Raw genomic sequence first — 14,784 nt, forward strand, 5'->3', positions numbered from 1 at the left:
AGCAAAATGTTCAGAAATGCCTATTTGGTAACACCACCAACACAGAAGGAGCAATCTCGCTCTGTTAAAAGGAACAAACTAATTCAAAATACAACCGATGGCCCTGAAAGCCTGCTATGGGAAAAGTTAATATTTCTCAAACAATCAGCCCTAGTTCTCAGCAGCAAAATCAAACCTTTAGTAGTGCACTCTATGGCCTTTTCCAACACATGGCCACATTCTGCCTCCAGGCATTATCTTCTGGGATTCCTCCATATACAAAGTCTGCATCGTCTGGTTGCACAGTGACCCAGTCCTTTCTTTTTCTTGCTTCCCAGAAGGCCTGGCACTGCTTTACCCTCTCAACTCGCCTACCATTTTTCCTAATGGGAAATTCAATCTCCACTCTACCCTTTCCACACTGGACCCGTGAGTTCTCCCGTATATTCAACTGGGCACTAACTAAGCCTTCTTCATCTGCAGATACACAGCTGGGCTTCCCTACTAAATGTGTGCCTCAAGATCTATAGTGAATATGCTGATTCAAGAGAGGACCAAAATGAAAATGAATTAATTAGGGTCCTGTTGACAATTTGGCTGGCAGTCTCACCTAACACAATCTTACACAGATGAAGAACACATTTGCTGAATCAATTAATGGCTTCACTCTCATAGTTCGTAAACTGTTCTTGCTTCATTTTACTTTATAGACTGTGTATAACAAACCACAAACCTACATATGCATAAAAAAGTGATTTTCCTGTATTACATATCCTAGGAGATATCCAGAATATTTTCAAAATATTAAAGTTTGAATCAAAGTATGGGGTCTTACTTGATCAATAAATGCCCATGATTCCAAAAGTAACTCAAAGGAATGAGCTAATAAAAGTCCTTCAGAATACGGTCACACATAAAAGCTCACACATACATCCAAAGAATAAAGCAAGCTGCGTGGGGACCACAAATGAGTAAGAATTGCTCAGGAATGTACAAGATATAGCAAAGAAAAGTAATAGGATGGTAGCAGTTCAAATTTAGCAGTTCACTTTATACTTTCAGGATAAAACACAGCAAGCTTTGAGATGGATGAAAATCTTCAGATTGGCAGAACATACTTGTGAATACATATGTATGAATGAAAAAGTCAACAAAATGAGCAAAGTCTGGACCCGGACCAAGATGTTGCCAGACTGTTGGCTTTTCAAACTTTTAGAATCTAACATAAAAAGTAAACCCTATACCAAAAATTATAATTTCTTTTTCTTTAGTGACTTAAAGTAAAAACAAGTTAGTTATTATCATTATTATAAACAAGTCATTTAACAATTGCTCGATTAACTTATCCCTGAAAAAAAAAAAAGTTTGCTTAAAACCACTTTAGGAGTGCCTGGGTGGCTCAGTCGGTTGTCTGCCTTTGGCTCGGGTCATGACCCCAGGGTCCTGGGATCGAGCCCCGCGTTGGGCTCCCTGCTCTGCAGAGAGCCTGCTTCTCCCTCTCCTCCCCACTCCTGCTCTCTCTCACTAGTTCTGTCACTATCTCTCTCTCTCAAATAAATAAACAAAATCTTAAAAAAAAAAAACAAAAAACTTTAGACTTCTATTACTAACATGGCTAGGTTACCTAAAATGGCCCTCCTAAAAACACTAAAAATCCTAAAAAGACAGAACATCATTTTAGAAGCAATGCTGTGTCTCAAGAAACGTGAAAGGATTGAAATCACATAGTATGTTCCCCAACCATAGTAAATTAAACTGTAAATTAGTAACAGAAAAATAATTAGAAAATCCCCAAAGGTTTAGAAATTTAGCAACACACTTCTAAATATCCTACAGGCCAAAGATGAAAATCAAAACAGAATTTAGAAAACATTCTGAACTGAAGAGCAATAAAAATATAACACATCAAAATATATGCCAAAGCAGACTTTAAAGCAAAGCACAGAGAGAAATATTTAGCTTCAAATATGTATTTAATAAAATCAATGATTTAAGCTCCCATCTTCTTAAGCTAAAAAAAGAACAAAGAAATCTCAAAAGATAATATAAAAGCTTTTATTAAGCAGAGAAAGAAAATATTAACAGTGGAAATAAAACAGAGAGCAGACATAAAACAGAAAAATCAAAGCTAAAAGTCAGTTCCTTGTAAATAAAGTTGGTAACTCCAAGGAAAACCGACCTTTGAAAAAAGAACACACCCATAAGTTACCAACATTAAAAATGGAAAAAAGTACATCACTACAGACCCTTAAGATATTAAAAGCATGATTAAGAAAAAAAAGGTCATGGGGGCTCCTGGGTGGCTCAGTTGATTTCAGCTTAGATCATGATCTCAGGTCGTGAGATCGATCTTCATATCTGGGCTCTGTGCTCAGCGTTCAGTGGAGAGTCTGCTTGAGATTCTGTCCCTCTCCCTCTGCCCCTCTCTCCTACCCATGCGTGTGCATGCACTTTCTCTCTAAAATAAATTTTTAAAAATCTTAAAAAAAAAAAGATTATGAACTTTATGCCAATAAAGTCAACAACTTAAATAAAATGAACAAATTCCTTGAAAAGCACAACATACCAAAACTGACATAGGAAGAAACAAATAATTCTGTATCATTTAAAGAATGAACCTGTAATTTTAAATCTTCCTTTAAAGAAAGTCCAGACCCAGATGACTCCACTGCTGAATTTTTACAAGAATTTACAGACGAAATAGTATCAGTCTCACACGAACTTTTCTATTTTTTTCTTGCTTCCAAGAGTCGGACACTTAACCAACTGAGCCACCAGGTACCCCTGTATTTGTGATGTTTTCTGATGTCTGCTACTCAAATAGATCTTAAGAAGCCATAAATAATTAAGCACAGTGATTTTTTTTAAAGAAAAAAATATTACGAGGTATGGAAAAGAAAACGAGATGGTTAAATCATGTATATAAGTAGAGTCCCAGGAAGAAAAATGACGGAAAATGAAGCCGAAGCAATATCTGAAGTTAACAGATGAGCATTTTCTAGAATAAAAGACACTAACCCAAACATTCAAGATTCCCAAAGACCACTAAGCAGAACAAATGTAAAGAAATCGATCCTAGGCACCTGGGTGGCTCAGTCGGTTAAGTCACTGCCTTCGGCTCAGGTCATGATCTCGGGGTCCTGGGATCAAGCCCCACGTCTCGGTCTCTGCTCAGCGGGGAATCTGCTTCTCCCTCTCTCTCTGCACCCCCCAATTGTGCATGCACGCACACTCGCTCTCACTCTCCCTCTCTCTCTCAAATAAATAAAATCTTAAGAGAAAAAAGAAATCCATCCTAACTGTATCCCAAAAAACAATAACAAAGATCTTATAAGCAGCAAGTAAGGACACTATTTTCAAAGAAGCAGTGGTTATGATAGCAGGTGACTTCTTACTGGCAGTAATAGTGGATATCATTTTCAATTTGGGGGGAGAAAAACTATCAGCACAAAACTGTATACCCATCAAAAACGTGTCCACAAAATGTGAGCTGAATGAAGACATTTCCAGACTAAGAAAATCTGCTCAAAAGTAGTGGCCCTCCCCTAATGGAAAATCTAAATGACGCACTTCAAGAAGAAATGATCCCAGACAGAAGGTCTGACATGCACAAGCAAATGTTGAACACAGAATGTGGTAAACATGTGAGTAAATCTGAACAAACACTGACCACGAAAACTACGTGAAATAGCAACAATACCTTGAAAGTTTCAAAGGCCTTTTTTTTTTAAGATTTTATTTATTTATTTGACACAGAGAGACACAGCAAGAGAGGGAACACAAGCAGGGCAAGTGGAGAGGGAGAAGCAGGCCCCCCGCTGAGCAGAGAGCCCGATGCGGGGCTCGATCCCAGGACTCTGGGATCATGACCTGAGTCGAAGGCAGACACTTAACGGCTGAGCCACCCAGGCACCCCAGGCCTTTTTTGAAAAAGAATTGAAACACACAAAAATAACAGCTTAGGGCGCCTGGGTGGCTCAGTTGGTTAAGCGACTGCCTTCGGCTCAGGTCATGATCCCGGAGTCCCTGGATCGAGTCCCGCATCGGGCTCCCTGCTCGGCAGGGAGCCTGCTTCTGCCTCTGACCCTCCTCCCTCTCATGTGCTCTCTCTCATTCTCTCTCTCTCAAATAAATAAATAAAATCTTTAAAAAATAAATAAATAAAAAATAACAGCTTAAAAATTGGTAAGAAGGGACCAAGTCTTCTAAGGTCCTCTATATTATGCAGGAAGAAAATGCAGCTGTGAGTGAACTTTAGTTTTGGGTAAGTTAAATGTACATGTTGAAATGAACAGGATAACCACCAAAAGACTGGAAACAGTGAACAACTTCCAAACATGGGAGGGAGGGGCAGAAAAAAGGGATGAAAACATAGCAAATCGACCCAAAAGAGGACTGCAAAGACAGAAAGAAACAGAAACAGGCAAAACAAATAAGCAGCAGGAAGCAAATGGTAGGCATAAATTCCAATTCATCAGTAATGAACACTAATCACGAACGAACTTAACTGTTTCAATTAACAAGCAATGGCAGACTGGATTAAAAATGTTTTAAATAAATTTCAAAAAACAAAAAATCACAAAGACCACATTCTCTGAACACATGGAATTAACCTAGAAATCCTGTTAAAAGAGAGAAAAAAAGGTTAAGTAAAAACCCCTTTATGGTAAGATGTTAAAAAACAGACTCCAGGGCGCCTGGGTGGCTCAGTTGGTTAAGCGACTGCCTTCGGCTCAGGTCATGATCCTGGAGTCCCAGGATCGAGTCCCACATCGGGCTCCGTGCTCGGCAGGGAGTCTGCTTCTCCCTCTGACCCTCCTCCCTCTCATGCTCTTTGTCTCTCATTCTCTCTCTCTCAAATAAATAAATAAAATCTTTAAAAAAAAAAAAAAAACAGACTCCAACAAAATATCATCACTTATTGGAGCCAGAGGTTCCCCCTCATCCAAGAGATGTTCCAAGAACTGAAGTTGAAACAGCAGGAAACGGAGTATGGGAGACACTCCCTGATGTCCTCTGAAAATGTCTCATGAATGACAGCTTCAGTGACCTTTTATTTGGATAGAAATCATTGAGTCCAAAATGCTTGTTGATGATTTCTGCACTGCACTAACATGATAATCTTGGGCCTCAACAAATTTAACAAACATTAGATCACAAATGTATTTCTCTAGTCTCCCCTCTCCGTTAAAGACTATGTGCGCCCCACCAATCCAGTAGCAACCACCAGAACTTCTTGAAGGGGATGGATTAGGATTTTATAGGTTACTTTCAATTTGCCAAATGCCCTACCACTGGTATCTCCAGACACAGATATGTATTTGCTCTTGTCTTAATTCTCTGTTACTTTGTAAACATACTGAACAAGAAGCCATTTCTAGCATATATGTAATAGCTAATCACTGGTGAGCCTAGAACAGTGCCACTTGTAACAAAAATGCTATGAAGTGGGTTTATGGGTAATGACCAAACAAGAAATATCTGAGCAGGAGAATACACATTTTCATGACAATCACTTTACAGTGACTAAGAGAATATTGGGGGGGCCTTAAGAGAAAAACCACATTCTATTCTCTCTGCAGTTAATTTGATATAGTTCTAATGAGGACAAAGAATACAGATCTAGAATGCTTCCTAAGATCTTGGACCGTTTCCTGAGTTTGCTAAGCTGTATATTAAAAAACAACACTACCATCATCGCTCTACCTCCTGCAACTGATCCATCACCCTATTCCCGAAATACTCTCCCATAGCCTCTTGACTGCAAATGACCAGGTCCAACCTGTTGCTAGTGTGGACATCTCCTTCCCCTTCCCCTTCCCCTTCTCCCTCGGAGCCATCTCCCTCCTGGTGTCCGGTGGTGGTGCTGATGGCGCCAGTGCTTGAGCTGACACTTCCTGGTCCAGCTGGGTGCCCCTCCACTGTGGCATCACCGTAAGCACTGCTCCGGCCGGATACTGAAGGGAAATGGTTTAAAAAAAGTATAAGTCACATCCCCAAGCATGACAGAATCCAACGCACTCTGAAGTCAGCAACAGTTCAGGGATGACTGTTAGCTTCAGAGAATTTTTTCTTCTGTGTGAAGAAGAGAATAAATAAGGCCTGAATTCAAGATTTTGACCCCAGAGCACTATGCTACAAGACTCTGAGGGCAGCTACTCATCCTTCTACAGTATATAAGATCCACCTACAAGAACTATCTCTGCTGCTGCTCAATTTCCATCTCCTAACCCAAGGGAAACGTACATGATGGAAATCTAGGAATTATCAGCTACTCAACACCTTCCGTAAAATATTTTCCGATCTAATTTTTAACCACAGGCTGGTTTACAAGGTCAAACCAAAATGGCATGCCTCCTCATTCCACAGCCCCACTGCATCAGCCAGCAGACTGTGATGGTGGCCCGCTATGTTAACAGAAAGATTGCCTGGGGCGCCTGGGCGGCTCAGTCGGTTAAGCCTCTGCCTTCAGCTCAGGTCACGATCCCAGGGTCCTGGGATCAAGCCCTGAGTCAGGCTCCCTGCTCAGCGAGAGCCTGCTTCTCCCTCTCCCTCTGCCTACTGCTCTGCCTACTTGTGCTCTCTCTGTGTCTGTCAAATAAATAATCTTTAGAAAAAAAAAAAGGAAGATTGCCCAACACAGCTTCCCCCAACAGAGGGGACAAAAGCCACAGTATGATGGACTTCAAGGTCATACCATAACTATTTTAGATTATTCCTGATTTGGGATAATGCACATCCTTGCTTTCCTCCAGTAAGACACAATTAAAAACTGCCTGTAAAATGTTCCAACACTAACCACAGTTGTGCCTAAGCTCTTACCACTAAACATTTGAAAATCCAGTGTTGAGGTCAAATGAATTCCACCAGATATTCTGTGAGCCCTCAAAAATTCCCTTTGCTGACACCAATCCCAGGAGCCAGGCAGAGATTCCTAGTGCATTCCCGCCCCGGCCCAAGGAGATCAGGACCCCAGCCATATTACCACTGTGCTCGCCAGCCACCGAGTCCACGGCGCTTCCCCCGCTCTCCGAGCCCACGCTACCGCCATGGTCGGCAGGGGAGGTCCGAAGGGTGGAGCCGTCAGTTGCTGCCGTGCTGCCCTCGTCGTCCGAGGCTGGAGCTGAGAGAGTAACGAGAGCTGTTACAGGTAAAAACCCCTCCTGGGGGCGACACCATCAAACCACATAGCGCAGAGGACACAATGCAGTTTATATATCCTGTCATCGAAGGAAAAAGGGAAAGATTTGCTTTGCTGGTTCATCACCAACAGGAACAAACACTATACACGGTGAGGTGCAAACGGTACTGAGACAGAGGGAAACCCCAGTGCGCTGGGCATTTCCTTTGCCGCTACGCTATAGTGCAAGTAGACAGCGCAGAGATCCAACGAGAATCTATGATGTGGACGCTCAGTTTTCTAGCTAGAATGCCTCACGGCCACCATTGTCTAGGTGTTACTGACACCTGCTGAGATCAGAAACTACCCATTACCATTCAAAGCCCGGGACTCTGAATTTTAATGAGATTTGTTTTGCAATCAGTTAATTTGTGCTTATGTTAGGAAATCACTTATCATGAGCTCTTGAATCAACCTTGGTTTGCTGGTTGGTTGGTTTGCTCAGGTGGTCTAGAGGGGAGCTCATGGGGAAATTTCACCCCTCCTCATCCTTCTCCTCAGACGCTAAGAATGAAGCAAGGAAATCCCCCAGAGACAGCCACAGCATCCAGGATCAGGGCTGAGCTGAGACAGGAGGACAATGCTGGATGAGATACATGGGGGAGGAAAGCCAAGACAGCCACAGAGCACAAGAGGAACACAATCGGCATAGCACAACAGCCACCTCCAAGCCTGAGGAGACAGCAGCTAACAAGAACTGAGAAAAGCGACACGCATGGCAGCAGGTGAGAGGGGACAGCCAATGTCTCCCTTTCTCTTCTACCCAGGGTAACGCTCCCAAGAGAAGAAAAAGAAAGGGAAGAAAGGAAGAAAGAAATACAGGGAAGCAGCGCTCGGGAAAACTCTAAATCAACCCTTCCATTCCTCAGGACTTGATTTTCCGGGGGATTATTCAGGTGTTCCCTCCTTCTCTATTTAGTCCAACTCTCTACTCAGGACATCTTTTTTTCCTTTATCAGATCAACAGAGATTGAGTATAAAGACAAAATGAGGTCTAAAGAGTTCCTATGAATTTTAAGTGTCCACACACCCCTACCTCCCAAGCTCACAGCCCTGACAGTGAGCCACGCTGACCTGAAGCAGGACTCGGCTTCTTGGAGCTTCACTTTTATTTGTAAATGAAGAGAAAACAGTACATGGCATGAGCTCTCTCTACTTCTCGTCTCCCTGCTCCTGATGTCTAAAACGTCCGGACTCTGGTGGAGAGCCCTGAAAGCTGTCACTGCAGCCCTACAGCTGACCACCCTGCAAGCCGCTCTCTCCGCCTCTCCCTGGGAACCAGCAGGAGCCAGGCAGCATGCAAAGTGGAAGGAAGCAGAGCCATGAGCGCCTTTGCCGAGCTGCAGCACTGTGCCCTCCGCGCCCGTGTTTCTAAAGCAAAGGCAGAAGCAGGAAGTCCAGAATGGCCTGTCAAAGCAGCTGCCCGTTCCACTCTCACAGCACTAGAAACAAGGCCAGAGGGTCCTGGGGCCCTGAGCCGTGCTCCTTGCCGTGGACAGTTACCTGATGCTGTGGTGTCAGAGAGGGTTCCTGCGTCCAGAGAGGAAGAGCTGGGTGCCTGGCCGGATAGCCCCAGGCTCTGCAGGCCCAGGGCACTGCTGCTGCTGCCTGGGAAACAAGTGGAGAGTGAGCACAGCATTCCCTCCAGACCCCATCCACAGCACTGCTTTGGCCACCTGCTGCCCTCGGGAGTCTAAACTCACCAGCGTGTGACCCCCTCTGGCCTAGAGGAAGTTAATCAACAGCCACCGCTGTCTACCCACCAAGTTTGGTTACAGACACGGTGGAAGGCTTCCTTCAACTCAGGCAGGACACAGGCTGGAGAAATCTAACAGATTTGGGAGGAAAGAACCCCAAAGACCAAACTAGCGGAAATGAGGAGATGGGCTCCCAGACGGCAAGTCCCAGCACGTCCCCTCTCACTCTCCACCTGTGTCTCTGAACAGCTCTCGCCGAGATCAACCTCTCCCCAAATCTGGGGACAAGCTAAGTCAGCTGGGTATCAGTAACTGCCAAACCCTCTCTGCTGTGCAAGGCCACCGGGCGGCTCTGTTCCTGGCATTGCCTTCTACCTTGCTGGTCCTGCTGTAGGCTCAGGGCAATGGCTAGTTCAACCATGGTCTCGTCATCTGCATCAGGCGGGATGTCCAGCATGGGGGGGAAGCCCTCTGCGCCTGCCAGCAGGGCCTCCAGGGGAGAGGGGTTGCCATTGTTGACATTTTCGGCTGTCTCCAGCACCATCGACTCAGACTGCAGAGAGAAAGCTCTGTCAGTGTCCCATGGTAAATGGCAGCTTTTGCAAGTCCACAGAATGAGAGCCGGAGGGGAGTTGTGAAACTCTTTCTCCCCTCTCCTGCTGCCAGAGACTCACCACCATCTCAAAATCTCCATGGTCCACCTCACTCTGTTCCTGGCTTTCCTGACGGATGTGACCACCATTCGGAATCCCTGATGACTGCATTTTCTCGTCTGCATCATCATCGTCATCATCATCCTTGTCTCCTGAGTCAGAGAAACCCCAGTCACCTGAAGGTGCCTATTTTTTCCTCCCTCAGCATGTGGTGTGGTAAGTCACAAGGCAACATAAACCAAAGACAAGCTACCAGTGAGAGCCCTGTGCTTTAGAGGGAAGCCTTAATCTCCCACTTCCTGGACCTAGCGGAATCTGGGAAGATGGGGTTGGCAGTGACAGCTTGCCCCCTTAGGAAAACACTTTCCCAGCAGATGACATGACAAAAACAAAAACAAAAAACAAAAAAACGAAACAAAAAAACCTTGGATTTCCAAGGGCAGAGATATATAAGACCAGTAGGCCCCATGAGCTCCCACCAACTGCCAGGAGACCTTGGGCAAGACCGGGAAAATAATACACTGGAGATGTTTATCTGTGATGTCATGGCAGCTTGGAGTATCATTTCGCTCCTGTCCAAAATAACTGGGTCAGTTTAGTTGTTTTCCCTTATGAGAAGAACCAGACTGAAATGTAAAACCATCGAATGGAAACTTAAGGACACCACTACAGGTCCTGCCCAGGCTGGCTTCTGTGTTAAGTGTGAAGCCCTTCTAATAAAGGAGAAGTCAGGGTTAGACTCTTAATTGTCAGAAGAGGGTGGAGCCCTCACCACTCACTGGGTTGTGCGGTCGTGAAAAGCATGAAAGCATGAGACCGTGGCCTGAAATGGAAACATCAACTCCCTGTACTCTAGTTTCTTGCCACAGAAAAAAGGCACACATTGTTGCCTAACTCAGGCTTACGTCAATAAATGATATTCAAGGAAGATTATCTGAAGATCACCAAGTTGCACACATTCCACTAGACCTGCAACTGTACCGTAAGGAAGCCCCCAGCCACATGTGGCTAGTCCAAGCGGAGATGTGGTTTTAGTGTCAACTACCTTAGATTCTGAAAACTGCAAAAAACATTTTCAGAAAGGAAGATTTCTTGGGGCACCTGAGTGGCTCAGTCGGTTAAGCATCTGCCTTCAGCTCAGGTCATGATCCCCAGGTCCTGGGATCGAGCCCCACATCGGGTTCCTTGCTCGGCAAAGGAGCCTGCTTCTCTCTCCCTCTTGCCCCTGCTCGTGTGCTCTCTCTCTCACTCTCTCTCTCAAATAAATAAAATCTTCATTAAAAAAAGGAAAATTTCTCATTCATTTTTCATACTGACTACACTTAAAAATGATATTTTTTATATACCAGATGTATTTCTCTTTGCTCTTTATAATGTGGCCAATGGAAAATTAAAAATTATGTTATGTGACTTGCCTTGGAAATTTCAACCCGAGCCAAACTAAGTAACCAGAGAATTACATAATAATGCTGATATTCAGATACTTTGTAAAATTGCTTTTACTAAAATGTTCAGTGTTATGCCCTTGACTTGTGTGCAAGTATATCAGGAGGGAAATCTCTTGTGATATTTGCTATCAAACTGATTGTAGGTTAAGTCCACTGGGGCTACTACCCCTTGGGCAGCAAAGTGGACCCTTAACAAAGAGTTTTTTATGCCAGGAAAAATGGCTGGTTTTTGTCTGTGGTCATGTGATTTTTGTGACTGTTCTTATTTTTGCTATAAGCTCTTGGGATCCTTTCAGTCAAACAGAAGATTCTCACTTAGCAATAATGCAAGACACATTAAGAATTGCATGACAAATTTTATGCACTCGGGGCGCCTGGGTGGCTCAGTCGGTTAAGCGTTCAACACTTTTGATTTCGGCTCAGGTCAAGATCCCAGGGTCATGAGATGGAGTCCTGCATCAGGCTCCGTGCTCAGCTGGGGAATCTGCTTGAGATTCTCTCTCTTCCTCTCCTCCTGCCCTTCTCCCTGCTCATGCACATGCACCCACACACATGTGCGCGCTCTAAAATAAATAAATCTTAAAAAAAAAAAAAAAAAACACATTTTCTGCATCCTTGGCTTGCTTTTATTATAATATCGTTATTTTCCTATGGTCTCAATTTTATTTTAATTCTACTTACCATACGCATTTTTAAGTGCCACCTTAAATTCTTTACGGAATAAGGTAGGGTAAAACAATGGATACATAAAAGTTTCCAGGACCAGGGTTCTAGAGGGGAGGGGGGTGGGAGGATGGGTTAGCCTGGTGATAGGTATTGAGGAGGGCACATTCTGCATGGAGCACTGGGTGTTATGCACAAACAATGAATCATGGAACACTACATCTAAAACTAATGATGTAATGTATGGGGATTAACATAAGAATTAAAAAAAAAAAAAGTTTCCAGGACCTTGGTCCACATGAGCAATACCTCCTAAGGCTACACCTCCCTCTCCCCGACCCCACCCAGACAAGGCTAAACCCAGACCTCACATTACCCATTGGAGTGTTGCTTCGAGGGGAGGAGGGCAAGGTCACATGTCTCCGCTTGTTCCTGGGCCTTAGGACTCGAATTAGAGCTTGTTTACAAGAGAAGCTCACAGCAGGATCCTGAGGTTGGGGGGAAAAAAAAAACAATCAGCATGCTTAGGTTTTATATTATTCATGAAACTGTCTATAAAGAACATTCTTTTTTGGTCAATCACTGACACAGATGTGAAGGACAAATCTATCTATTCTCACTTGCAACCTTGCTGACCAAGTTCAATGTTAATCCCATTTCCTGACATGGTGTAGGTAAGACCCATTCCCCACATCCCTGAATCTCAGTTCCTGGTAATGGACTGGCAGATCATTTGCTCCTGAAGTCACACTGGCTCTCTACAAATGGATTTTGGCTTTTCGTCAGAAAGCAGGCTCATCTTAGCTATGGGCTAAAATCAGTACTTCTAACGCTAAGCTTCTACGACACAGTCACTGAAAATAGATCTTGTTGATGTTCATTCACACACTCGTTTAAGTAACACTAACTTAGCACTAACTATGTAGCAACCACCAGTACATTCCCCTGGGGATTTAGCGCTGAACAAAAAAAACAAAATCCATCTCCATTTCAAACCTTTCCCTTGCATGGAATGAGTGAGATCATAAAGCTTTTACTGACATTCAAAAGTCTTACTTCCCACAACCTTCCTTTAAAAGTCTATTGTATTTCGGGGCACCTGGGTGGCTCAGTCGTTAAGCATCTGCCTTCGGCTCAGGTCGTGATCCCAGGGTCCTGGGATCGAGCCCCGCATCGGGCTCCCCGCTCAGAGGGAAGCCTACTTCTCCCTCTCCCACTCCCCCTTCTTGTGTTCCCTCTCTCACTGTGTTCTCTCTCTCTCTGCCAAATAAATACATAAATAAAAGCTTTAAAAAAAAAAAGTCTATTGTATTTCATTAATTTAACAAACTTGTTTTTAAAAAAAATTTCTAGACACTCCCAGACCAATACAAGATTATCTGGGGTTGGAGTGATACATACAGGACACAGTAGCATCTGCATGTAGATCTTGGATGCTGTATTAATACAGTCCAGCTCACACGTACAGTAGCCATGAATGATGTCTACCAGGGCATTGACGGTAGCTTCAATATGAGTCAGGCCTACAGGGCAGGAAAAGATGGTAAGAAAACTTCTAGCTACTTGAGAATCTAAAACAAAAGTGCAAATCCTTATCCCCACATAAAGGTCAAACCAACAGGGCGCCTGGGTGGCTCAGTTGGTTAAGCGACTGCTTTCGGCTCAGGTCATGATCCTGGAGTCCCGGGATCGAGTCCCGCATCGGGCTCCCTGCTCAGCAGGGAGCCTGCTTCTCCCTCTGACCCTCACCCCTCTCATGTGCTCTCTCTCTCATTCTCTCTGTCTCAAATAAATAAATAAAATCTTTAAAAAAAAAAGGTCAAACCAACAAAAAAATGGCAAGCACACACACCCAGCACAAACAGATGAACAAAACACACATACAGAATGTAGATTATCAGCATTATTCGTGATTTGCTTTATTAACAGTCTCCTCATCTCCCAAACTGTCTGAAAAGCCTTTGCAGATATCCTGCATCACAGAAATAAGGAGTTGTCTGCTCTTGGATATCAAAAGACAGGGCAGAAAAGTGTGAAGAGCTGAGCAGATTGTACTTGTTCCCCACAGTCCCCAAACCTTAGGTGATGATAAACTTGGCCTCTGACCTTCCTTTTAGGTTGACTGCTCAAGCAACCTGCAAACACAAACGAGCACCAGGGCTCACTCTACTTCCCTAGGTTGCTATTTGGATCCTTATACCTTACTACTTAAACTTTGGATAGTGCGAAGTTAGATGCCAAACACAGGAGTAGCTTAGAAATAAAACAATTCTCAAGGTGATGCTTCACTTTTACCTTCTGAAGTGGCTTTGCCCAAGCTTTTGAAACACTTTTAAAACAATTATAACTACCACCAAGGATACACAGACACACAAAAATGCCTCTTTCTGTGAAATATTCAACCCCACAGGAGGAGCTACAGTACAAGAAAATCCCACTTCTTTGCCACACTGCTAAACTCCTGTATCTGGAAGAATGCACTGATCTTCCATCAATTCTGGAAGAGATGGATGATGAAGCTAAAGGATAAGGGTTTGACCTGTTCAAAGACAGAACTGAGATCGGGCTTCAAGTATCCCTTTAAATATGATACCTGGCAGGCAGGCAGGTGCCAAGAAGGCGTTCTTGGGTTTGGACGCGTGGAGTTTCCAGAAGTGGTTCACCAGCTGGGTGATGAAACTACAGCAGTCTCCTTCCAGCTGCTTCTGAGGTTCTCTCCCCTCATCTACTCCTTCTAATAGAACAGGAGAAAGAAAATGATTAACGATGGTAAATCTGACATGGAATTTAATTTGTTTTAAGGTTAACTCAGGTCAAGGAAGCTTGCCTGGGGAGGGAGTTTCAAGTGGGGCCCCAATCAATATGCCAACTATCCCTAGACTCCAGCAGGCACATCTAGGAAAAAAACAGTCTGGGAAAGGAATATCAAAAAAAACATTGTATGTTAGAATTAAGTAGAAAGGGGAGCATTCAGGATCTTTACAGCAGACTCAGGGATTTCAGGTCCAACTGCTCAACTTCTAAAAACTAGGGAACATCTGAGATTTTCTGGCATGATTCCTGGATAAGAATATTAGGAGAAGGAACCAATGACAGCAAATGGGAGCATGTAATTAACAGAACCGTAAAGGCATCAATAAGCTGTATTCAATAAGGCAAAACAA

The 14,784-nt window shown here is 43.8% G+C and overlaps 1 protein-coding gene across 8 annotated transcripts in view; it reads right to left on the reverse strand.

Moving 5' to 3' along the window:
- The window catches only part of LOC102741961 (E3 ubiquitin-protein ligase UBR4), a 109,084-nt gene that overhangs the window by 33,226 nt on the left and 61,074 nt on the right, over positions 1–14,784 (reverse strand). For 2 of the 8 annotated variants that reach the window (XM_081817599.1, XM_081817595.1), the window contains 9 exons: positions 14,448–14,531; positions 14,214–14,354; positions 13,022–13,143; positions 11,997–12,108; positions 9,531–9,661; positions 9,232–9,409; positions 8,663–8,767; positions 6,965–7,120; positions 5,762–5,936 (listed from right to left, as the gene is read on the reverse strand). In XM_081817599.1, coding sequence (XP_081673725.1) covers positions 5,762–5,936; positions 6,965–7,120; positions 8,663–8,767; positions 9,232–9,409; positions 9,531–9,661; positions 11,997–12,108; positions 13,022–13,143; positions 14,214–14,354; positions 14,448–14,531 — 1,204 coding nt within the window. The remainder of the gene's footprint in view (positions 1–5,761; positions 5,937–6,964; positions 7,121–8,662; positions 8,768–9,231; positions 9,410–9,530; positions 9,662–11,996; positions 12,109–13,021; positions 13,144–14,213; positions 14,355–14,447; positions 14,532–14,784) is intronic. The other 6 variants (XM_081817601.1, XM_081817600.1, XM_081817597.1 and 3 more) reach the window with 5 other exon arrangements.

Source organism: Leptonychotes weddellii, chromosome 4 (assembly GCF_054177405.1).
Source record: "Leptonychotes weddellii isolate Sample4059 chromosome 4, ASM5417740v2, whole genome shotgun sequence".
NCBI lineage: Eukaryota > Metazoa > Chordata > Mammalia > Carnivora > Phocidae > Leptonychotes > Leptonychotes weddellii.